This window comes from Dermochelys coriacea, chromosome 10, assembly GCF_009764565.3.
Source record: "Dermochelys coriacea isolate rDerCor1 chromosome 10, rDerCor1.pri.v4, whole genome shotgun sequence".
Taxonomy (NCBI): Eukaryota; Metazoa; Chordata; order Testudines; family Dermochelyidae; genus Dermochelys; species Dermochelys coriacea.
The window spans coordinates 20,638,557-20,665,652 of record NC_050077.1 but is presented as its reverse complement, the minus strand read 5'-3'; the positions used below and the strand labels follow the sequence as shown (position 1 = coordinate 20,665,652).

Below are 27,096 nucleotides of genomic sequence, written 5' to 3'. Positions count from 1 at the left end.
TTTGTGAGTTCTGGGACTCCTGACCCCCTCTCACATAACTGGCACAGTAGCCTTTGGAAGATCTCTAAAAAATGGCTGCCACAACCCAATGCTAAAGTGATGAAGTTGCAGATTATACTATGAGTTTTGTTCATCCTAGAGTTCACCAGTTTTCACCTGTTTCCAACATGACTCTCCTTCCTCAACCCCATGGAATAAGCTCATTACATGGAAAACCCATTTCTAGAAAGAATGGATGGTGTGAAGTCTTGTGACCATGAAGGAAAATACCACAGGTGAACTTCACATGTAGACTGAGGATTATGATCTATATCATAGTCGTACCTTTAAGCGCTTGAGTAGTCCCACTGACTTCCAGGACTATTTATATGTATAAAGTTACCTACTTAAAGTACCTTCCTGAATCAGATCTGTATTACTACAAAGATCCTTACATAAATAATCAATGACAGCTAACAAAAAACACTTATTTTGTAAGAATAGTATATATACAACCTAGTATGTAGGGAAAATTATTGTGAACAATGCATGTAGCTAAAATTTATTTTGAGTATTACTGATGACAATTATGGGAAACTTGGCATAGATTGAGGAAATACACTTACAAATGTACAACACAAAATTATTTATTTTTAGAAATGTTGCTACTGTTCCCCACCCCCATTTTCTCCTATAAAATTTGACCATCCTACACAGTTTCTATTCTTATCACTCACTAATTTGCGTAATTTTAACACAGGCTAGCTTTTTTCTGCGGTTTTTTTTTTTCATAATTACACTCATCACAGAAACTGTCAGTATCTAATGAAGGATAATTTCTGCTATTATAAGATGCTTAAAAGATCGTTTTCATGAATAATTCTTAATATGAATCATTACATTCAAATAATGTCAGAAATAAAAATTGTATATAATTGCAAACAACATTCCCTTTTTATGGAAGAATATGGTTTTTGAACTTCATACAGGTATAATAATTAATCTTTCAGAGCAGCAGTAAGAAGGTTGAATCACTTCTGCAAGGGAAATGTAAATCTTAGTTTTCATACAAAGTCTATTAGGTTAAATATTTATCTCAGAGATAGTAGTAGTACAGTGTGCACCAGAGATGCTGAATTACTTACACTCCCTACCCCGCAAAAAAAATGATATGGTCCAATCTCACGTTAATTGGCAGATTTTAGAAATGAAATTTTCATCCTACAGTTCAACACAGGACAGTAATGATCAAAAGCTGCTACTATTTAATGACAGTTCGGTGATGTACTCACACATAAAATCATCTCAGTGATAGGTCTCAATCCAGATCCTTGTGGACAACTGTTCAAACTGCAAAACTAACTGGTACCCTTTGGCAGGGTCAGAAGAGCCACCAGGGATAATGGGCACAGAGACTAAACTATCTTTTCATCCTTAGAGCTGGTTCTTTCAGAAATGGGGAACAAGAGCTACTGCTGCTCATATTGTTTTTGTTCTGTGAACTTCATTCTCCAAAATCACAAAAGGGGCTTGGGATAGGTAATCTCTAAAACAAAAGAATATAAATTAATTTAAAAAACACAGAAAGGAAAGTTATCTTTAACCTGGAATTCTTCAAGATGTGTTGTTTACATTTGTTCCACTTCTGAGGTGCGTGCCCTGGAGAGTAGAATGCTTTAGCCAGCAATATCAATTGGTCACACTTGCTCTTGATGACCTCTATCTTCTCCCCTCCTTGAAGGTATAAAGGGGGCTAAGCTGGAGCCTAATCAACCCTTAGATCCTGCAAGTCCAGGTTATTAGACTCAACAGCAGTGGGGAAAGAAGGGTGGGTTGTGAACACATTTAAACAATACACCTCTTGAAGAATTCCATTTACTAACAGCATGTAGGAGGAAAAATACCTTCAACTTCAGTCATTTTGGTCTTAGAATTTACTGTTTCACACTAAAGTCTCTCTCTGTCAAAGATCAATTCTGAGTTACATCTTTAAAATGGTGTCAACCCCAAAATGGGAGGCAAATTTAAGAAAAAGGCTGAAATATCAGAATAACTCCTTGAAAAATATATAAAATTTTGTGTAATAGCTTCATGATTCAACAGCAATGTTAAATGGACAATGGTCTCATTCCAGCTTTCTACAGAAGAAAGATAATCAGAAGTCTAAACAGACATCAAGTAACGCGGTCAGAGCATTTTAGCAGAACTTGTTCCCTCCTCTGCCCCCCATTTTGCCTGGTACACGGAGTGCCTCATGGGACTTCGCTCAAGTCAGAATACAGCTGTTTTGGCAGTAACGCAATTGTCCAAACCTGTCTGTATCCAGGAATCAAATAGATCTTGAATTTGGCTCTGAAGTGTAAAATTAACCAAAACAATTACTTTAAGAAACTGGAATTTTTTGCAATGACATGTACTATATTATTTACAGTTCCAAAGATTAAATGAATTATTAATAGGTTCCACACTGCAATAGGTGATGTGTAAATATTACAGCAAAACTTTCTAGTTGACTATTCTGTATAAGGAACAATAGATTGACTGTCATGAAATAGATAAGCAATAATTTTGACAGGATTTAAGATAATGGTGTTTTATACGCACACTTCTGTGAAGCATGAACTGGAAGATCAAGCTCTTCCACTGCCAGGGAATGTGGCTGTGACACTATATTCCCACAACCAGAAGTTAGAAGACCTTTAAATAAATTATTATAAAATTCTGGTAAATGAGATTTAGTCAGTGAAAGTGAGATATCAAATTACATAGCTTGAGCCATCTATACCATGCCCATTAACAAAGCATAGGAAAATTACAATACCCATCACCTAACAAGGTTTCTCCCCCTCAGGTTAAGATACTTTCCGTAAAGGGAAAATAATTCCATATGGAAAAGGGGCCTTTCACTTCAAATTATAAGCGATTGTTGCACTTCTTGATAATGCATACATTTCTATTATACAAACAAATCACTTTCCAAATAGGTTGTTTACACTGACCTTAGAGCTTGGTGGGGCAGCTAGTACAGCCACTCCCCATCACCACCATTGTCACAGATCGGGACTAAGGAGAGAGGTGAGAGAAAAGCCTCGAGCATCAATGGGGCCAAAAATGGTATTACTCGTTTTGGGATCTGAGTTACTATAGAAAATTCTTTCCTGGGTATCTGGCTAGTGAATCTTGCCCATATGCTCAGGGTTTAGCTGATTGCCATATTTGGGGTCGGGAAGGAATTTTCCTCCAGGGAAGATTGGAAGAGGCCCTGGAGGTTTTTCGCCTTCCTCTGTAGCATGGGGCATGGTTGACTTGAGGGAGGCTTCTCTGCTCCTTGAAGTCTTTGAACCATGATTTAAGGACTTCAATAGCTCAGACATGGGTGAGGTTTTTCATAGGAGTGGGTGGGTGAGATTCTGTGGCCTGCGCTGTGCAGGAGGTCGGACTAGATGATCAGAATGGTCCCTTCTGACCTTAGTATCTATGAATCTATGTTGCTTCTGTTCAACTGATCATTAACCTCACTCTGGTTTAAGATGTTCAATATTACATCATGGTATTACAGAGCACTAGTAAGCATTAGTATCTGTAAAATCTTACTATTTTAGTCCCAAAATGAGGTAAGTTTAACCAGAAAACATACAGTTGAATGAACTGCACAGTCCAGAGCACAATTCTTTCAAAACGGTGAAGGTGGCCAAGAGGACCTCAGAAAATTTCTTGTTTCATAACAAGATATTCAGAGCAGACAATCAAATAAAACATTCCCCACCTTCACAACTGGGCACATTTTCTTTCAAGTCAGGAGATATTGCTGAATATATTCACAGAGATATTGCTGTAGAAAATACATCTTTTATTACCATCCTAGGTGCCTGTTGTAGGCATCGTCTCTCCTGAAACAACTTTAGAGGTTGGGTCTTGAAAATAGTTTTGGGTAACAAGCTTTTGCTGGTCAGTGTGGACTGGACAAAACATTTTTGACCTGCAGCTAAGCTACTGGTTTTCATTCTTCCATTCATTGATAGCAATGAGGCTGTGTCAATTAACACTAATAGAGAACATGTACCAACTTTTTAGGTATGCTATGGTTTAAGCCCATATTTAAAAGTGCCTTAAAACAGGTGAAAGAGTTGCAACAGTGCAAGTACTTTTTTGCCAAAGTTTTAATATGTCATTGGTGGCATACTGGTTTCAGCGAATGCCTTTAAAAAAAAAAACTACCGAATGTGGGATCAAAGGATAGGTGCGATAACTCAGTGCCAGAATTCTGCTTAGCCTCTACAAGGGCAAAGATTTCTTCTGCATGGCGTAGAGCTGCAAGAGATTGAATTACAGCAACAACTCTTGATGCTAACAAATAGAACTGTGGTCTAGTCACTTGGGAAGGAGGACATATTTCTGTCCCCGTGATTTGCATTATACGAGTTAACTTTTCAAACTTTTTTTTGTCATTTACCACTGCAGCTGCAATTTACTACCTCCCTATAGCAATTATTTTGCTTTAAAAAGATTTAAGACCTCTCCTGTCCTGTACCCCAAGCTCTCAACTTCACAGTATTCCTCAATCCAATGATGAAAGAGAATAGAGGGTAGTATTTGATCAGCAATAGCTGTGACGAAAACACTTTTTTAAAAAAAAAACCCACTGTTTCTACACATATACTCCACCTTTAAGAAACTGCTACAAATACATCATAAGTACATTGTCAAGCTTTAGAGTTATAGAGTTTAAGGCAAAAAGAGACCATCAGATCATCTACATATATTACACTACCACCACCCAGCACCCACACACTAAATCCAATAACCAAAATTAGACCAGGTATTACAGCCCTCCAGAGACTAAACTATTATGTGCCAGAAGCAGAGGAAAGGAGGAACTGAGGTGTACCAAGGCCCTTGCAATGGTAGGGAACTGATTAAGTGAGATATACCCAGAGAATCCTGGCAAGTGACCTATACTCCATGCTGCAGAATAAGACAAAAAACAACAACCACCAAAAAACAAGGTAACTGACAATCTGACCTTGGGGGAATTCCTTCTCAACCCCACATATGGTGATCAGTTAGCCCCTGAGCATGTGAGCAAGAACCAGCCAGCTAAGCACAGGAGAGAGAGAATTCTCAGTGCCACCTCACAGCACTGGCCCATCCTATCCAGTGTCCCATCTCTAGCTGTGGCCCTCTCTGATGCTTAAGATGAAGGAGACCAAAAAACCCCAGAATACATTGGAGGCAGGAGAGGAGAGGAAATCCATTCTTGACCCCCTACAGGAGACTAGCTGAAGCTATGAAGCATGAGCTTCAGGGCCTACTATTTTCTAGCCAAGTTATTTCAGTCATATCATAATTTAAGGCTAATATCTAAACAATATTTTCCTTAGTGATGCACATTCAGGTCACAAACACTGGGAATGTGGCCTAACTTCTCAGTGGAACCACCAGAAAAATTACAAAGGAGAAAAGGAAGTTACTCACCTTATGTAGTAACGATGGTCTTTGAGATGTGTCCCCCTATGATTGCATCTACATCCCTGCGGTTCTGATCAGAGATCTTTGGTAGCAGTATCCATCCATTCGGCCCACATATACTCTTTCCCTCCCTCGTCTTGTGCCTCGAGGCTAATTAGCATTGCATGGGCAAATCACCCTCAGTTTCTACTGCAAAGACTCCATTGAGAACTCTGAGGTAGAGGGGACGAGGGTGGGTTGTAGAGCACACATAGGGACACACATCTCAAAGACAACAGTTACTGAACAAGGTGAACTTCCTCTTCTTCGAGTAGCATCCCCCTGGGTGCTCCATTGTAGGTGACTCCCCGAGCAGTATCCCCAATGGGAGGTTGGGGCTTCAGAGTCAAGTCTGTTATGGATGATAACACAGTGGAGCCAAAGATAGTGTTGGAATCAGAGTACTAATTGCTTTATCTCTAGCCAGGAGCAGTTAAAAACGAATTAAAGGTGGCTCGCCCACACAATGCTAATTAGCCTGGAGGCACAACACAAGGGAGGGAAAGAGCATGCCTAGGCCGAACAGACACTGCTACCAAAGATCTCCAATCAGAAGAGCAAGGATGCAGACATACCTTAAGGGGAGCACCCATAGGGACACTACTCAAAGAAGAAATGTATGCTAAGAGGTTACCAAAACTGTAAGCATTGTCCATAGTTTACCGGTTGATTCACAGAACACCTTAAATGCACATCTAGCCTTACCAAACTTTATAGAAGCACTATCTATCAATTATTCACATGGATACTGTGAATTAGAAACATTAGAATAGGATTTTTTCTGACTCACTTTCCTGAAATAATTATGGGAAAATACTTCTGAAACAGGTTATTATAATATTTCAACCAATAACCACAACACGAACAGATTTTATTCGTAGACTGTTTAATAAATACAGGATCTTCCATTTCATTTGATCATTTTTCAAGTAATGCCTAGCTTAGAATGAATATAGTTGTTAGGGCTGTCAAATGATTAAAAAAATTAATCATGATTAACTGCAGTTTTAATCACACTGTTAAATAACAGAATATCCATTTAAATTTATAATAAATATTTTTGGATGTTTTCTACATTTTTAAAAATATTGATTTCAATTACAATGCAGAATACAATGTGTAGAGTGCTCACTTTATATTATTTTTATTACCAATATTTGCACTGTAAAAAAAGATAAAAGATGCAATCTACAGGTTGAAGCATGAAGGGGCACACGAATGATTAGCACATCTGGCATGTAACTATCTTGCTACGCCAAGCACAACAGTGCCATGCCAATGCTTGTTCTCACTTCCAAGTGACATTGTAAATAGGTAGTGGGCAGCATTATCTCTTGTAAACTTGTCTGACTTAGCAACTGGCTGAACAAGAAAATAGGACTAAGTGGATGTGTAGGCTCTAAAGTTTTAGATTATTTTGTTTTTGAGTGCAGGTATGTAAAAGAAATTTTACCTTTGTAAGTGGCACTACCATACTTGTATAAGGTGAACTGAAAAAATACTATTTCTTTTTATCTTTTTTACAGTGCAAATATTTGTAATAAAAATAATATAAAGTGAGCACAGTACACTTTGTATTCTGAGTTGCAATTGAAATCAATATATTTGAAAATGTAGAAAAACATCCAAAAATATTTATAAGAAATTTAAATTGATATTCTATCATTGTTTAACAGTGCAATTAAAACTGACTAATCATGATTAATTTTTTTAATTGAGTTAATTTGTTTTGAGTTAACTGTGATTGATTGACTGCCCTAGTAGCTGTACATTTACCTCTTTTCCAGTAAGGTCAGACTTTGACATCTGCAAAACACTTCACCACAATATTGATTTAAAGAATTTCACTACAAGAGTAATCAAATTCTTTCATTCACAAAGGATGCCAGGAAAGACTCAAAATGTAAGGATTCAAGTTGTGTATGTCCATGGAAAATACTTCCATATTTTAAGTACTTAAAAAAGCACTGAAAAGGTTTTTACTGCCTGTCAAGAATTTTTTCCCTGCTACTTTAATTCTCCAATAAAAAAAAGTTTCAATTAAAAAAGCCAGACATTTTTTTCCCAGTCTTATACTATACTGCAAAGGAATCTAATTTTCAGTTCCACACAGGAAACTCAAAAAATCAAACAAATCTCAGCTTCTCCAAATGTCCCTTTATAGAATAATATGATATACATGTGAAAAATGGGAGAAGCTTCACAATCAACCTCTATGAGTTATTTAAAGGTGTAAGCACAGCAGATATACTGGAGGATGAATCTACTTTACCAACAAAAGTGTAGTCTTCTAGGTATCCATTTTACCTTACTATTAAACCTTTCATCAAAGCCACACTTCTGAGCTTAATTACTCTTAATGCAAGTTAGATCTAGTACTGGCACTCTCACACATTTTTAAGGATATTATAAAGCATGGGTCAGCAACCTTTCAGAAGTGATGTGCTGAGTCTTCATCTATTCACTCTAATTTAAGGTTTCACATGCCAGTAATACATTTTAAGGTTTTTAGAAGATCTCTTTCTATAAGTCTATAATACATAATTAAACTATTGTTGTATGTAAAGTAAATAAGGTTTTTAAAATGTTTAAGAAGCTTCATTTAAAATTAAATTAAAATGCAGAGCCCTCCGGACCGGTGGCCAGGACCCAGGCAGTGTGAGTGCCACTGAAAATCAGTTCGCGTGCCGCCTTTGGCACGTGTGCCATAGGTTGCCTACCCATTATAAAGAGATAAATGCTGACTCCCACAACGATCTCACCCACATTCTATCCAGGGCCAAATAGACTGAGGAATTGTGTGTGCCACTAGAAGGAGGATGACTGGAAACAAAACCTACACAACGTTTAAAAACACCCTGATCTCCTCATTAGTCACAATTTGCTTAATTCAAAATAAAATGGGTTCTTACTGAACACTGATAACATCAGAGAAACAAAGCTTAAAACATTTTAGCTTGCTGGAGAGGAAATCTGCCCCATTCTAACGACAGTAGAGTCCTTATTATAGGCACCAACTGGGGACTGAGGAGTTCATAAAACAAAACAAAAATCTGTAATATTGAATATCTCAAAATTACAGTAGGCATGATGCATACGTGACAGTATGATGCACTGCATCACTGTCTTGTTCTTCAAGATGATGTTCAGTGCATTGAAGGCATCAGAATGTGAAAGGATGTCAATGTGTTCTTCACTGGCATCAATTTTAGGAAAAAATGGTTCATTTAACTGGTCACTCATAAGATTAGTGTATGTAAATGTCAATGTTCTACTGTATCATAAATTTTTTGTCTACTAAAAAATATTCCCTAGTTTGGCAATTATTTAGATATTTAAATGGTCTACAGCATAGTACTATGAGCACTTCCCAAATATCTGAAATAGAAAACACTTACTCTCTACTCCCAAGTTGAATCATCATCAGCAATCTAGCCAATCATCTTTCTTTACAACCATTCCTCCGTCAACATAATGGGCATAAGTTCATATAAACATACCTCAAAAGTGTGCCATCACCTTATATACAAATATAATTCTAAAACTTTGTAGAGACCTTGACGCTCCTCTGCTTGAAAAGTGAAAGACAATATTTTTATCTATATTGTTAATGGAGAAAAATTGTCTTGTCAAGGAGAAGTAACCTACACCTATTCTTGTAGTGAGGATGCCTTGCAGCATCTCCCAGATTGGGAGACGCCACTTAAGGATTTCTTCCTCATTATTATTAGAGTTTAGGAGTTCTCATCCTGAACCTAGACTCTTTTGTACTATGCCCGATAACAATATAACAAAGACAGTCCCTGACAAAAAAGGAAATTGAGTGCCTTAAGCACTGTCCTTTTGCTCTGGACTTGCAGCTGAAGCACTCTCCAAGGTGCTCTCTTAAACTTTTTTAGATGTACAAGTTAGTTTTTCATTTTCTACAGCACAAAGTCACAAATAAGCATTAAACAAAAAGCATTTTCAGACAGTACTTAACTCAGCTGTAGAAATGATGACCACTTTAGACAGAGATGTAGTTAACTGTCACCTCTCAAGAGGACTGTGTCTTCCTATAAGTCTAAACACCACCTAGCATGCTTTGGGCACTACAGTAGTATAAATAATAATGGAACAAAAAAGACACCTGATCTTGGGCTCTGGGGATTGTGTACTTCACCAACTTAGCAAAACATAAAAACTTTAGTTATCTAAAATGCTCAAACAACTGTAACAGCTCGTCTCTTTCTATATTATTATTAGCCAAAACATTTCATACTAACACATGGCTGCCTTTTTTTTTTTCAAAAATATTTTCTACGATGTCTCATAATCAATATATTCTTCACTAGTGGACAGCAATCTTTCTGACAATAATGATGGAATGGTATTTGCTATGTGTCTTCCCAGTGCAGATTTCTCTCCTCATTTTCTCCTTACCTTCTGCTGTTTGACCTTCTCTTTTCAGCATCTGGACAGCTCCTACATACTTCTTGAGTTGTACTTTCAGCACTTCATTCTCCCTGCAGGTACAACAGTAAGAGAAAAATATTAGTACATTACATGAACTTAGTTTATGTACATTACATTACATTAGTACAGTACATTACACACATGAAACAAATGATAAAAATCAACATTCATAAATATTACTATGTTCTATCTTCAAAACTAAAAGCAGTAACCTGTAAAGAGAATTACCACAAAGGTAGTATCTAACATATACATCAGTAACACTGCTATAGGAAAACTAGTTTTCCAGCATGAGGGGAATGTGTGGCCAAGTGAAATATAGGCCAATCAATTCAATCTATTAAATAATTTATAACCCACAGCTTCTACATTACTTTCTGTCTATATTAGGCATCTCTAACTACATATCCACCATCATCATAGATCTGACTGTGGCTTGCATGCCAGAAGTATAGCTGGTTAACAATTGAGGGTGGACTATAAACAAAGAAATGCAGCAGTGGTTCACATTACATACGAGTTATTTTATTCTATTTTTTCCTATGGTGCAAGTATTTACTGCTGAACAAATAAATAATTAATTCAGAACTTGAAACTGACTGTACTAGTGAAAGAGACTGACAGCCCACTTTGTAAAAAACAATATTCAGAATGTAATCTGAGAGAAGCAAATATTTAAATGTCCCACTATTTTGCTGCCACTAATGACACTAAAAGCTTTAGTTAAGGTCTGAAATAGAAAAGGATTGTAACAGCTTGAATTTCAAACAAAGATATAAATCAGCCACCCCTTTGAGTTCATTCAATCTCATTAATTCAATAGAAGCATTTATACAGAAAAAACAGAATTTAACTTTGTCAAGGAAGTGAATACAGAAAACCCTTATGTAATAAAGCTTCTAAATAATCTCACTCAACATGGCATAAAAAGCACTTCATACTGCAAATGTTTTGCAAGTGGTTTGGAAGTAAACTCTGCCTGTAACAAGAAGAGACTTGGCTTCCCAATAGTTCCCTCAAAACAAGAGGCTTTTTTCAGTATAGTAGACACTTGTCACTCTCTCAAACTACAGATTTATAATGTGAGGCCATGCAGAACAGTCTGCCACAGAAAAGTAGAAATGGAGATGCAGATTCAACTGTTTAGAAAGATTGCTTTTCTAAAATAGATATACCAGGTGAAAAGCCTTGAAAGTACATTCTCCCTTAGAGGAAGCATGCTAAATTGTACATTTGGCAGCTAGACTGGTTAGGGGGGAAAGTATGCAATGCCTCAGAGGCAAGAAGCAGTCCAAATAGCAATCCAAAAAAGGCAGTCCAAAAAACTTTAAAGAGCTACAACTATCCCAGTAGATAGTCCTCTCTGGTCCCTACAGTAGGGTATCTATCTTCTATAGGAGTGCTGCCCCTCAAGATCCTCCTCCACCCCACTCAAAACATAAAGGACCGCAAAGTGCATTCCAGCTAATAGCACTATGCCACCAAAAGATACCGTCAAAAGAGTCAATACTAAATTATGTTGAACTCTTAATTATTTGTCATGCAACATGAGGAAAGGGAATATTAATGAGAGAATGCAATATTAAATTAACCTTTTTTAAATGGCTAATTTCAATCTAATTATGCAATGCCAATGGAAATAGGATGAATTTGAAACTAACACTTTTAGAGTTGATATAGGGCTATGAAAACTATACAGAAACACACTACTTGAATTATTTTAAATATTGTCAATAGCATGAAATTAGGTGCCAGCAATTGCACTTAATCCTGTACCACACAGCAAGCAGACTTAAGTCTCCACAGCAAAAGCAAGCGCGCTCTTACTTTCTCACCATTAATCTGGACTCAACAGAAGTTCATTTCTGGTTCCACTTTCCTGGAGGAAAAGGTTTTCAATTTCCAATCATTCTGCAATCCCACAATTGCAGCATCAAATACTGCATTTGAGTCTGAAAGTAAATCCAATTATTCTGCTAGATTCCCAATCAAGTTCAGCCTAGAATAGTAACAATAGAATTTTTAACTGTAGCCTCGAGTTTCTATGACACAATCTAATAAAAATATTGAGAAAGTCATACTTTTTTTGTCACAATTGTGCTGCCATCAAGCAATCCATACTTCAGCTGCAGTAATTTAAACACGCACTGTTAAAACACAGGGAGGGCTTTCCCTGGGGACTATCTTAAGAAATTATTACTATATAAAAATGACAATATAGAACATTAAAGAGATCAGAACTCTGAGGAATTTATTGGCAAATTAGGCTGCTGCTATATTCTTTATTTAAAGGCCACACAGTTGTCAAGTCAGATATCTGATCAATGCAACCTCAGTTTAATTCAGTCCCTTAATAGGAGTTTGCTAAATCCCATGGAGAAGGAACTATTCATTACTTAACTATGACATTTTAATAAAGTCCTTGAAAGTTTTAGGATATTTTTAATTTCCTAAATATGTTAGCTACAAAAACAAGTCTTTTTTTCTTCAGATGGAAAGGAAAGAGGTGAGATTTAGAATAAGAAAACACAGAAATATTGTTTAATTTCATGTTCTAAATGATAACAGGATTAAGTAACTCATTCTTCGGAAATATTATATTTTATACCAAATTAGAGAGTAAACATTTGTCATTAACAGTGCAGACCTAACTATATTCAGTTTTGAATTAATACTATTTCTATTTTAAAATACTGAAATTATATTATTGCATCAAACGACTCTCAAAAAAACCCCAACAAAGTATGCATTCACTTCACAAACGTGGTTAAATCGCATAAGATTTCACATTTAAGACAATTTCAAAGCAAGCTACCATAGTTCAGTTCACATCTCATTTTCAAATGTGTCTCTTTGTAAATCAATTGGCCTAATATTATTTATTAGTCCTGAACATTTATTTTATAATACCAGCAGCAACAACCTAAATTCTAACACAGCACCCATTCCTGTGTTGTGTGAATTTCTATAGCTCTTTTTATCTAAGGATTTTGATATATATTTGATATATCTAAAGCACTTTGGCGCCTGATTTAACACTCACTGAAATTGTCTTTCCACTGACTTCAATGTGTTAGATCAGGCTTGAGGGAACTTTGACTGGAACTGGGAGGGAAGAGACAGGGAGCAGAAAAGGAGCTAGGAGTGTGGGGAAGGGACAGATTGGCTGAGTGGGACAAGGAGTGGGGTTTGGGGTGGGCAAAGGGCAAGAGACAGGACTGGAATAAGGTTAGGTTGGAGAAGACAGGAACACGTCAGGAACGTGGAACAAACGGGCAGAAAAGTCTGTTCCCACTAAAGCACGCTCTCCTCCAGAACCCAAGATTCTCAAGTATTCCTCTGCAGTCAGTAAATAACTGTGAAACCCACTAGCAAAGTGTGCCTCTCATCTCCCTCCAATGTCTGGCCCACAGAGGACAACAAGATACTATTGCTATCAGTCTGTTAGCTCAACTGCCAGAGGTCTATGCTGTGGATCGAAAGGTTACAACCCTGCTGCTGACCCATCTAGATGTCAATATGATGCCGAATGATAGAAATTCTGTTTTTTTCAGTTTGCTTTTTTAAAACCCCAGGAAATTACACATAAAAATTATGCTTAAAAAATACTAAAATTGATAAGGGAATCATGCAAAAAAAGTTAGGAAATGACCGATCTAAGACTCTTCATGCAACCTTAATTCAACCCCCCTCACTCCCGCGTATAGTCTTTTATTTGAGTATGCAACATATAAACAAACTAGCCAGGTGACTAATTTTGGGGGTGAGAAGGCGTTCTTTTCAAAATTACACACAATTGCCCATTTTTGTGTAGACAATATGACAAAGTTTGCTTTTGACAAAACAGATTCTTTTTCCAAACTCTTTTCTTTAGTAGGATGGTTAGACAAATGTAGCATAAACCTACATTTCAATATAAAGAGTGACAGCTTTTATACATCTCTAAAGGCAAGGGGGATTTTTGTCAAACTAATATTCAGTCTGAAATTGATTCAAGTAGTAGGAGATGGTTGTCAATAGTTTTGCAACTGTATTCCACAACAAAAAATATAAATGTACTTCAAAGTTTTAACAAATGTGAACATTTTGTATTTCAAAAATTCAGTGGTTATTAACCTTTTATCAAAACATGCTTTTCAAAGCTAATTTCACTGGCATAGATAATATTGTAGCTTCACAAGATTTTATAATTAAATAATATAGTTAGCTTTTTCCTGTGTAAATTTTCCCCAAGGCAAATCAAACAATTACAGACTTTCTTGACTAGGGAATTTCAGCCTTTCTAACAGTATAGCTTTGAAAATAAAGTAAAAATATGTCATGAACGGTCATGAAGCACTAGTGGACTATAATGCATTACAGGCAAAAGAACAGAACACATTGCACATTGCAAAGTAAATATTAAAATTCCAACAGCAATCCAAGAAAAAACAGAAACTTGGTAAAAGGAAGATGACAACAGGCTGTGCTCAAAGGTGAACTTTTGGACTAGGAGATTTCTAGTGGAGTTCCTCCAGGACTAGTTTTGGGACCAATCTTATTTAATATTTTTATTAATGACCTAGACACAGACAGTAGGAGTGTGTTAAAGAAATTTGCTGATACAAAGTTGGGAGGATTCAATAATACAGAGGAGGATTCGAATATTATAGAGGAAGAACTGGATGGCCTTGAAGACTGGAATAACAGAAACGGGATGAAATGTAATGGGTCAAAATGCAAGGTCATGAACTTAGGGTTTAACAACAAGAATTTCTGCTATAAGCTGGGGTTCATCAGTTGGAAGCAACAAAGGAATCTAAGATCTAAGCATGTGGGTCGACCACAGGATGACTATGAGCAGCAAATGTGATGCTTCTGCAAAAAAATGCAAAGGCAATCATAGGATGTATCATGTGAGGCACTTCCAACAGTGATAGAGACATTATTAATTCAAGTCACAGGTGCAAACCTCACTTGGAATACTGTGTATAATTCTCCTCACTCATGTTCAAGAAAGAGTAATTTAAATTGGAACAGATGTAGAAAAGACCTACTAAGATGACCAGGGGAATAGAGGGCCTATTTTATGAAATATGACTGAATAATGTGGCTTGTTTAAATTAGCAAAAGGAAGGCTGAGAAACATCGGAGGTAAACACCAGGGAGGAGGAAAAGCTATTTATGTTAAAGGACAATGTTGCCACAGGAACAAATGGGTATAAACTGGCCATGAACAAATTCAAGCTGGAAATCAGAAGAAGGTTCTGAAACAGCCACCCAGTAAGACAGTGGTTCTCAAACTAGGGGTCATGACCCTCAGGGAGTCACGAGGTTATTACGTGAGGGTCACGAGTTGTCAGCCTCCAGCCCCAAGCCCCACTTTGCCTCCAACATTTATAATAGTGTTAAACATAAAAAAAGTGTTTTTAATTTATAAAGAGGGGGTTGCACTCAGAGGCTGTGTGAAAGGGATCACCAATACAAAAGTTTGAGAACCACTGCAGTAAGAGTTCTTGGGTATGTGGTTGACTGATCAGTTCCTAACTCAGGTGTTCGTAACTTTGAGGTTCTACTGTATCTCACTTAATTTCCTGCCATTAGAGGGGTCTTGGGCATTGGTGCACCTTGGTTCCTTCTATTCTCTGCCTGTAGCACATAATTAAGGCTGTGAGTTTGTCACGGAGGTCACGTTTGTCACAGAGCTGCAAGGGTGGTGCCTGCAGTAGCACTAGATCCCCATTACTAATGTGAGAATCATTGTTTCCAAGACTATAAAATGAAACATATCTAATAAAGCTTAAATAGGGCATTAATTTTAAACAGCAGTGTCAAGCCTCTTCATTGTTTTAAAGGAATGGTTATGGTAAGAAATTCATTCGAACACATATATAAAATATTGCTTTGCTGAAGACAGACATTCTATTTTTACAATAACTATTAATGACACACAGACCCATACTACCTTAACAACTGTTAATACTGTTCATATTGCCTTTCCTTAAAACTACATGGGAAGAAGCATCATCAAGAAAGCAATGAATGCAAGTCTTCCAGTAGTTAAAAATCTCTATTTCTGCAGTAATTCTGAAGCTGAATTATCTCTAACCCCATTTTATCTTAGACGATCTAGTACTTGAGGAAACACTGCTTCAAATTACTCAAAAAAACCCAGAACTACTCCATCTTTATGCATTTTGGCAATATAAACGTGTCAAAATTTTGCAAACGCTACTACTGAAATTATTCTTAATATGACTGCACTTAGTTTAATGTACCTGGCCTTTTAATTCATTATATACATATAATACTCTATACAAAACAGAAATTTCTACAAATCAAATGCAATTCCTCGCCTACATTACATGTCAGCTCTGAATAGCTAAGGTTCCAAAATTGTAATACACTGAAACAATCAAATTTAGATAAGCTACGCCAATAATAATGACGATACAAGTAATGCAAAATTAATCAGGGTGGCAGCTGGAGGAGCAGGAGGCAATTGCTGTTCAAGAACTGACTCAGTAGCCTTGGCAGCTGGCAGACCCCAAACTCATTTAGCACTGGTTCAATAAGCCTCTCCAGTAGCGAATGCTCCCATTCCCTTTGGCCTCCTGCTCCATGAACCAGCTCATTAGCAGCGACTCCTGCTAAAGAGCCTGCCCCTGCTGTACCCTGAGGAATTCAAACTGCTCCTGATTTCTCCTATCTATCTCTATGAACAGCTTTTCCAGGGTCCTTCTCCATCTGCCTCTGATGTCTCTGGAGTTCTGCTGCAACCCTCCTTGCCAAAGGGTTTCCCTCTTAGGTACCAAAGGTCCTGCCAATTCAAAGACAAAAGTAGCATAATATTTTTTTTCCTTTGGAAGAAGCTGAGAAATCCTCCCACATAACACAACTTTGCTGTAGAAGGCCACAATTCTGATACTTTTCAGCATTCTAGGAATGTGACTGTTTGACTATCCTTGGTTTTCAGACAACTTTTGCAGCCCATGAGGAAGAAGCAGAAGCTTCTAGTGGTAAAACACATACTAATGTTTTCAAAAATTTAAAATGTTCATAGTGTCTCATGGGGAGGGGAGAGGAGCAGTGCCTTCCAGGGCCTATGTTGCCAGTTTGCAATTTTTTCTCCAGATGTTGGTAAATCTTTAAAGAACATGGCACTTTTCAAGGTATCAAAATGGAAAAGAGAAGTCTTCCAGTCTTGTGAAAGAGATCCAGCAATCTATTCCAGAGAGATGTTTCTGCTAATGTTCACCCCTTTACATATTGCTTAAGGGAGGGGTTTGGTCAGCTATGAAGGTTGAACAAGCAGATTTGCACGGTTGTTGAATCTCAGGACTCAGCTAGAGTTTCTGCTATACCAGAAATTTGTCTAAATATGCTTAAAGGACTGGCAGTCAATTTCCAGTTGAATTGTCTATATTCTCAGCTAACATACAGAGTTTCTGTGCAAACAGAAATGCAAACCACGAACACTGCTCATCCGATCCACTCCGGCATCACCAGAAAATCCTGTCCTTGTGCCTACATAACAGTGAAATGGACAGGGAAATAAAGACACACCGCAACTTTATGTAGTGCCCTAAAGTTTCGTTTTTGTTCAATATCTTCATTAATGATCTGGAGGATGGTGTGGATTGCACCCTCAGCAAGTTTGCAGATGACACTAAACTGGGAGGAGAAGCAGATATGCTGGAGGGTAGGGATAGGATACAGAAGGCCCTCGACAAATTAGAGGATTTGGCCAAAAGAAATCTGATGAGGTTCAACAAGGACAAGTGCAGAATCCTGCACTTAGGACGGAAGAATCCCATGCACCGCTACAGACTAGGGACCGAATGGCTCGGCAGCAGTTTTGCAGAAAAGGACCTAGGGGTTACAGTGGAAGAGAAGCTGGGTATGAATCAACAATGTGCCCTTGTTGCCAAGAAAGCTAACGGCATTTTGGGATGTATAAGCAGGGGCATTGCCAGCAGATCGAGGGACATGATCATTCCCCTCTATTCGACATTGGTGAGGCCTCATCTGGAGTACTGTGTCCAGTTTTGGGCTCCACACTACAAGAAGGATGTGGAAAAATTGGAAAGAGTCCAGCGGAGGGCAACAAAAATGATTAGGGGACTGGAACACATGACTTTTGAGGAGAGGCTGAGGGAACTGGGATTGTTTAGTCTGCAGAAGAGAAGAATGAGGGGGATTTGATAGCTGCTTTCAACTACCTGAAAGGGGGTTCCAAAGAGGATGGATCTAGACTGTTCTCAGTGGTAGCAGATGACAGAACAAGGAATAATGGTCTCAAGTTGCAGTGGGGGAGGTTTAGGTTGGATATTAGGAAAAGCTTTTTCACTAGGAGGGTTGTGAAACACTGGAATGCATTACCTAGGGAGGTGGTGGAATCTCCTTCCTTAGAAGTTTTTAAGGTCAGGCTTGACAAAGCCCTGGCTGGGATGATTTAGTTGGGGATTGGTCCTGCTTCGAGCAGGGGGTTGGACTAGATGACCTCCTGAGGTCCCTTCCAACCCTGATATTCTATAATTCTATGATTCAGCTCAGCACAATAAACCACTCACCTCTCTGCTGAAAAGGGGCACGGCACTGTGTTTATTCAATTGCCAAGCTGGATGCTTCTCCCATTCCCATTTCCCCCAGCCTGTACAGCATGACTCCATGTCAAGAGAGACTATCAGGGACAGGGATGGTAAAAATTTTGTAATCTTCCAAGGGGCAAAGGACTGATGTGACTAACTTTTCCTCAGACAACCAAAGTGTTCTACATCTGTGTTCTGTTACCTTCCTGGACCTAACCCCACACCGCTCCACTTCCCATCCTACCCCACCCCATAAGTCCACATGGCTCTTGTTTGTACGAAGCACTGAACTGTGTACTCTTCTAAGGGACAAAAGACAGCCGTTACTAACTTCAGAATTGCAACTGTGAGTCTTCTACAACTGTCCTATCCCCAACTGGGACCCTTCTAACCCACCCCTTCCCCCAGTTCACACCTGACTGTGTGTTACAGGGGCACAATGATTTTTTTCCTTAATAGTCTGTTCTTAAGAAATATCTTTAGCCAAATGCATAATAGTTGTTAATCAGACATCAATAAAATCATTGATCTATAACTGTGACTAGCTTGGGGACCATTTTGGGATAGAGCAGAGCAGGGGCTGGATGGAGGGGAAAGTTGGAGGAGTTTGGTTAGGACATGACAATGGCATGCTTTCAGCACTGCAATTCAAACAGTTTAGAGACATAGCAAAACATGGTATGTGGTCTAGGGAGGAAAAGTCAGTGCACAGTACTTCAAAGCCCTCAATCAGGAATTCCGCACCAGAGCAAGAGGGGACATTTGCAGTGAGGGTGCGGGTCCACTGCAACTTATCAGTCTCAGGTTCTGGTTCCTGCCACTGCTCAGGGTCCTCCTCAGGTTTGTTGGGAAGGCTTGCTCAATCAGCTTCTCCAAGTAAAGGTACAGAATCGTATGCTCCTCATCCTCCAGGTCTTCTGAGGTCCCTCCTGCTTCCTTGCCCTCATCAGCATCCATCAGGCAATGAGGCCAGGAGGGCTGAGATGGAAATCATGAGCCACCTCTGGGTCTGTACTTGGAGGCCGTGACAGCTCCTCATAGAAGGGACATGTATGACAAGCCCTCCCAGCATGATTGTTTGAGGTTTGGCCTTCCTGTACATGAGACTCAAGCGCTTGATGAACTCCCAGCGCTGGGCCAGAGTCTGCTGAATCCCCACCTGCTCCAGCCTTTGTAAAATTCCCAGTACAGGTGAATGTTTCTGTCACTCCAAGAGAAATGGTGGAGGACGGTGAACTCCAACACACACTGACCAGCACGCAGGTGTGGGACAGGGGCCAAGCAGCTGCTCTTGGAGCAGGATCCATTTTCACCTGTATTGATCTGTAAAGAGTGCAGAGGAAAGCTGTTCTGATATGGTCAGTGCAACTTGCTACTGTCACTGAAAATGGAGGGACAGGGACCTTTATGAATTGGGAAAGGGCCAGGAAGAAAAGGTTCAGTGCGTTGTGGGAATGGGGTAGAGCACTATTGAAATTTGAGACCTGGTACATGTCCCTTACCCTCATCCATGTGCAAACTAACACAGATACGAGACCATGCCACAGATGAGGCATGTACTTACCCACACTTCTCAGGCATGCTAGCTCACTCGCCCCTCTACTTCCTTCTGGGGTTTAGGTGCAGAGAATAGGGGGAGTATGGTCATGCACACTGACGCATATAATCACTAGTGTAGACATACCAAAAGGCAGCTACTCTCTAACCCCTTATCCTCCAGGACTGTCTTTCTATCACAGTTCCTTTCATTACATACATCCTATTCTTTTCAAATGAATCCATTCTCAACCATTCTTGAATTTTCAAATGAATCCATTCTTCATCAATCACCACAGCTCCACTGGGAGCAAAGAAGTGGGTGGAAGTGGCTGCATGCAAGGAGGGTATAGAAATAAGTGGGAATATGAGAGAATAGTGAGGCAGCGGAAGAAGATGGGATCAGAGAGAAGCAGCAGTGTGCATAATACAGTTAAGGTCAGAAGGCCTGTACTATAGGAAGAGTGCAGTATTAGGGAGACCAAGATCTCTCTCCATACTCCCATCTCAGCTCTCATGGCAACACAGACTTGGTGCACAAGACAGCAGTGCAGTGAAAAATCTTTCAAGCACTCATGTCCAAGCTCGGAAATATTCAGGGAACCTTAAGGAACAGTGACAGTCGGGTTCAAGGAATGTACTAATGAGAACTCTTGACATGTGTCCAGTCTCCCGCATATTGCTGATTATAACAACCACTAAGAACTGTGCAATACAAATAGCTATAAGGAAGGGTGACAGTTGATTGAGATACCTCTGATGATACATTGGTCGTACTTAAAAGGAAACCGAGCTGTTAACCTGGGCTTTTCCATATTGTCATAAAATTTAGATACAAAAATAATTAAGCCAAGGTATTAACTACAACCTTGTTTCAAATATAGTCTATGCATAAGATTTCAATGAGTTTTACTTATGTGAAAAGTTTGAAGACTTTATGTTACTTCATTATTAAGATAAACTTAGAAAAATAAAAACAAAGGTCTGAGACCATTAACTTAAAAGTCTTGATTTTAATTTTAGCTCAAACCAATTAACTTGTAAATTATCATTAAAATCCTTCTGTATTAAAAGAATAAATACTGTAATTTGAGGGCATATACATTGCATTCTTCATGCAGAATAAAAAGGTTGAAACCCAGCCTTAAGTATAACAATCTCAGCCCAAGCTTAACTGTGGAACTGTGACTAGCACCTTCATAATTTGTGATCAGGTAACTCCTGAAATCCCAATTAGAATCACGGGCCTTCCCCAGGAAATATCATGTAGTAGTTAATATCTATATCACATGTCAGATAGCCACGCTTAAAATCTTTTCTGTGATGGCTGCTGAATTTTTGTTTGCTTTTTGATTGCTCATATGTAAAAGTTTTTAGGTCAGGTGTAATGCCCCTAAAGATATCCAACTACATCATGCAAATCATGTTTCACTTTGATTAACCAGTTCAATGAATGTGAAACAAATCAATTAAGAGACGAATCATTAACAATTCAAATATAATTAGCAATGTACATGAACATCAAGACTTTTTGGTTTGATGCACTTTATTCTTTTACATCCTATACCTTATGAATACTCACATGCACAACTAATTAAGCTTTTGGCATTTTAACTCTGAAGTAATGTCAATCATCTCATATCTTAGGCGTACAATTCTCAGTTTTTTTCATTGCTTTACTTTTCATTTGGCAACAGTCTGATAAAATAAATATTTGCTACAGTTTTGGCCTTTTTATTGAGGACAGATGATTTATTTAAACACTCATTTTTACCTATCCATAAATAGTTTCTTGGAAGTTATGTTAAAAGACAAGATTTTTTTACTTCTTCAGGAATTTTAGTGCACTGTAGTTGCTTATACAGATAAAATAAAACCAGCTAATGCTTTAGCTCTAGAGTCTGTTTTGGATTTTTGGTACGAAGAATAATCAAAGACATTGGCTTTATACAATGCTGTTACTCAGCTTCCCTGCCTGAATACATCTGAATCTATACTCTAAATATTGAAGTTCGGAAATGCTGTAGTTTGTGAAAAACTACGGAAATTCTTGCTGATCTCTGTTACATTAAGATTATTATTTTAAAAACTACTTAAAGTAATTGTATTCCTCCTACTATTGCTCGATATATGTCTAACAGCTCGAATGATATCTTCGTAACATTAAATAACATCTGAGCTACTAATAATCTGGATAAATTGAGTTCACTTTTTGGTTTATATTTTAAAACCAATTCTCCCACAACGCTCCTAGAACCATATATTTGTTGCTTTATGGGAAATCCGGCCCCTTAGTTGCGGTATATGCCCTCTCAGTAATACCACTGTATATTGTTAATTGATTTTTTTCCAAGCGAATTAAAAATTCTAGTGGCCATAAAGTCTCCACAACTTTTCATCCCACTGAAGTTCTACTCTAACACACATTGGCATTGTCTGTTTTTTGTCTTCACTAGAATAATCTCTCTCTCTTCTCTTGTCTAAATAAATTTCCAAAGTACTCATTGAAAATAAAGGAGGTAAGGAAATTGTTAAAGAGAATATTTTTGGCAAATGTGGCAGAGAGGTTAGAGAAGTATATTTCTTTCCGCTTTGATAATTTTTTCAACCATTATCCACTGGAAAAAATATAAATTTGCTACTATGATTCATGGTGTAATTTTTAGAGAATTTTTGCTTTAGTCAGTACAAAAATCAGTGCAAATGCAAGTTAGTCTAAAACAATTTAAATCATCAAAATTACATGATAAAGACATGCGAGTTAGACTGATGATCTAATACACATAATATTTTCTCATGAACTGTTTAAAAAAAATCATCTTCAGGTCAGAAATCTACTTTTGTAAGGTAAGAATGGAACAGAATAACACAGTGTAATCTTTTATATATCCAAACTATTCTGGCCTGAAGAATGTTTTAATTAAACGAATAAATGTCTAGCAGTAATACTGGATGTTAATCAGTGCTTTATCAGGAACAGAAAACACTTGTCTTGCTTCTAATCCAAGATTTACTCAGAAATCCAAATATGTATTTTGTTCTGCTGACAACATACAATTTTTAAGAATCTTCAAAATATTATATAGTTTTACATAAATCTAGTAAATTGACTGGAATGAAAAAAATGTTGTACAAATGTCTCAATTGTGCATATATCCAAACCGTATGAGTAAGGATATGGTTTGATCACAAAGGTCATGTATTCCGGGACTTTAACAGATTGCCATGACTTCTTCAGCTTCAGCCCCCCCATGGCGGGGCTCGGGCTTCGACTTCAGCTGCGCAGTGACCATACCTTGATTTTGTACATTTTTACAATGACTGCTCCATGAATTTTGCCTAATTTTACCATGGCAAAATCGTATCCATACATATAAGGTATAAAGACAACATTAACTGGAATCATAAAACTCCTGAGATTGCATGTAGAGCCTGTCATCACACCACTAAACATGACTGCTAATGGAAGGCATAATTTAACAGAAAAGTTTGTCACAAAGGAAAATACTGCATGCATGGAAAGCTGTAAAACTGCTTTCTTTTGGCTAACATGGCATAGATCAGGGCCTAATATAAAGTGTACTTGCGCTTCGTTTTCAAAGTTTTCACAGTAGTCTTCCCATTCAAAAGAGTTTATACTAAGTATGAATGCCAGACAAGGTGATTTGTTTTCTCCTGCAATATCCTTTTGTATGGACTTTGTCTACTGAACAGCCTGTTTGTTAATTTGTCTGACTGACCTTCAACATTAAAGCAATTCCATCTTCTCACTGCCTTATGACTATTAGTCTTACAAAGTGCACACAGGAGCATGTTGAACAAGATTCTCCTGTCCTTTTCTTGGCATAGATATCATATCTGTGAGAACACGAAGTGTTCATATTTATCTTTTCAAGATCAGGCAATTTCCTCACCTTCATTCTGAAATATTACATTTCACTGGATTTTCTATTTTTAAGAATACAAAAACTGTTTTCTCTTTGTGGATTCGTTTTTAAACTCATCCATTTGTGGTTTACGGAATGTCACAAGCCCACTTACCATCATACTACAAGTAATTTAACAAGCAGAAAGAAGTCTCTGTATAAAGGACAGTTCAGATAATTTTCAGAACCCAGGTCAATAAAGTGAAACTTTATTGCTCTCCTATGTCTCTACACACATTTGTTTTAAGGTAAATCATGTACACCATTTCAGTTTAATAGAGCATATACATTATGACTGGCTGTGAAAAATGGTATTGTTCTAGATAATGACTAAGTCATTCTGACTGACTTCATTGTATTGTCAAATGACAAATCATGGGGTAGTACAACAACTGTGTAAAAATTTAGTCTAAAGTGAGCTGGACCTTGTGAATGCCACCTTTTAAAAATGGTTCCTTGCATTTTTATGGGCATGTTTACATCCTAAAGAATACCACAGCATTTATAAGCAACAATATACAGGAATCATTTAATCCAACACTGAAGTACAGCTGTTTATGAATGAGCATAACAATAGATTACAGCTGGATAAAGGATGCCAAATTCAGAAGTGATGTACATGGAAGAACCATTCCTGTGAGTAATTTACATGCTGGGTACAGGAGGTGAACAGATTGGTTTCTAGCAGTAGCAGAAGCAACAACAGGAGGATGTAACAAGGTGTGAAAAGGTTTAAGATAAAGCATAGCCTGTTCCCCATTTCCACACACACATCCTACTTTATCTTACATCCTACTCCTTTTCAATGCTTTTCTTGCTACAACCCTGCACTTCTGCCCCCTCAGTTTATAAGACACACTGATGCCAATTTACTGAAGTGTAAACACCACCATCTTTGAATTTGAGCCAACGTGAAAAAGATTACCCAATTTCATTGTAAACGTCAATATTCTTATCTTGACTCCTCATCTAAAACTGTACAGAAAGAATGCAAAAACCTCAATTAATACATTGTTAACATCCTCAAGGAGCCCACAGGCTCACTGTGCATGTAATTTCAGAAAGATTCTTTGAATAGACAAAGATCAGTTTACAAAATGATACCAAAAAGTTCACTACTACACCAGAAGGCTAGCAATTCACCATTGCCCAGTTTAAATGTTTTAAGTGGTCATTTAAAACCAGTATGATGGTTAAGAGCTAGAACTAGTTAAAATATTTCATGAAAAGGACTGAGTTCACTGCCACTTCTAACTTAAATGACCCAAGAATTCTTCTGTGTTTTACAAAGAAATCCACAGCCGAGACTTCTTGGGCAAATGAGTCTCTTCTCTAGACTTAATAGACTGTGGAGAAAGATAAATTTTGGTAGTTTTCTAGATTACAAATGATATTCAATCAAAGAAATAATCATCCCAACAACTGACTGATGACATTCTAAGAATTAAGGAACACTCAAAACACAATTTTTGGTCCTGAAAGATTAAGAAGAAAGGGAGCAATACAGTTGATAGACTTTCAAGGCTAATGCAGATCATTTTCCCAATTAACAATATAATGGATTTGCAGTGTAACTTCTCAGAAAAATCTGTCCCATTATATTGCCAATTTCAAGTAAAAAAATTAAAAGTGCATTGCCAGCAGAAGTTAGTTGGCTTGTGTTAACAATTACTTCAGGGACACAGCCAATCTGAAATCTAATCATTTTTAAAAAACTAAAGTTCAAAATAGTTTCAACTCCTTCCATGTATGCTGATATACCATTTTGTAGTTCTGCAACCACATTTGTCTACTTTAAAAACATTTTCTGTCCCCATTGCTGTGTGAAGCACAGTTATTTTTAACAATATCAGATCAAAAACATTTCATGCCGAAGTCTAATATTTTAGTTGAGGATGTCCCTTCAGGTCTAATTCCAAAGAACCTATTCTTCTGTTAAAGGGTTCAGATAGGAAACAACACACTGGACAGTATTATGACATTCATGCACAGAAACTATATTTACTAATCATATCAAATATATGCTTTAATTTCTAACTACTCCATCAGAGTTTCATTTGAAGAATCCACCTCATGTGCACTCTAACTTTCAAAACACCCAACTTCAACTACAGTAGAATCTCAGAGTTATGAACACCTAGGGAATGGAAGTTGTTCGTAACTCTAAAATGTTTGTAACTCTGAACAAAATGTTATGGTGGTTCTTTCAAAAGTTTACAATTGAACACTGACTTAATACAGCTTTGAAACTGTACTATGCAGAAGAAAAATGCTGCTTTTCACCATTTTAATTCAAATGAAACAAGCACAGAAACAGTTTTAAAAAAATATTTTACAAGGTAAGGAAACTTTTCCTTCATTTTTTAGTAGTTTATATTTAACACACAACTTTACTGTATTTGCTTTTTTTTTTGGTCTCTGCTGCTGCCACCTGATTGCGTACTTCCAGTTCAAATTAGGTGTGGGACTGACCAGTCTGAGGTTCTACTATATCTTCTTTATCTCTTCACTCTGGACTCATCTCCTTCTAGCCAAACTAAAATCTCAGACTGCCTTTTAACATATCTTTGTTTATGTCCAGCCATCAGTTAAGGATGAAAATCACCAAAACTGAGTTCTTGCTCTTCCTCCTACCCAATCCTTTCCCTTTACTCTCACTCACCATGAACAGTACCACAAACCTCCCTGTCATTCAGGCCTACAATCTGGGTGTCATCTTTTGATAGAGCTCAATATACATCCAAGCCAAATTCAGGTTGTGATGTTTCTTCCTGTAAAACATCTTTATGATTGAGCCTTCCCTCTCTGTTCACAAAGGTAAGAGGCTCATCCAGGCCCTTGTCATCTTGTCTTGACTACCTCAAGCTCCATCCTCTTTTCTGACATCTTGCCCTCCTTAAACCCATTTAAAACACTGCTGGAAAGGTTATCTTCCTACCTCATTTGCCTGATTACCTCTACCCTCCTTTTGTATCCCTCCACAGGCTCTGCCTATTACACTACACCAAAACCTACTTATGCTCATTCTTAAGGCCCAATACTTGGCTTAGTCCAGCCATGCTGCTATACTTATTTCTTACGTGCTATTAAGCCATCAACACCTGCCTGGGCTCCACCAGTGA

At 37.8% G+C, this 27,096-nt stretch overlaps 1 protein-coding gene across 1 annotated transcript in view; it reads right to left on the bottom strand.

The window, feature by feature from the left end:
- Positions 1-27,096, bottom strand: part of SNX29 (sorting nexin 29) — a 477,394-nt gene that overhangs the window by 320,327 nt on the left and 129,971 nt on the right. The window contains 1 exon segment of the mRNA XM_043494140.1: positions 9,910-9,992. Coding sequence (XP_043350075.1) covers positions 9,910-9,992 — 83 coding nt within the window.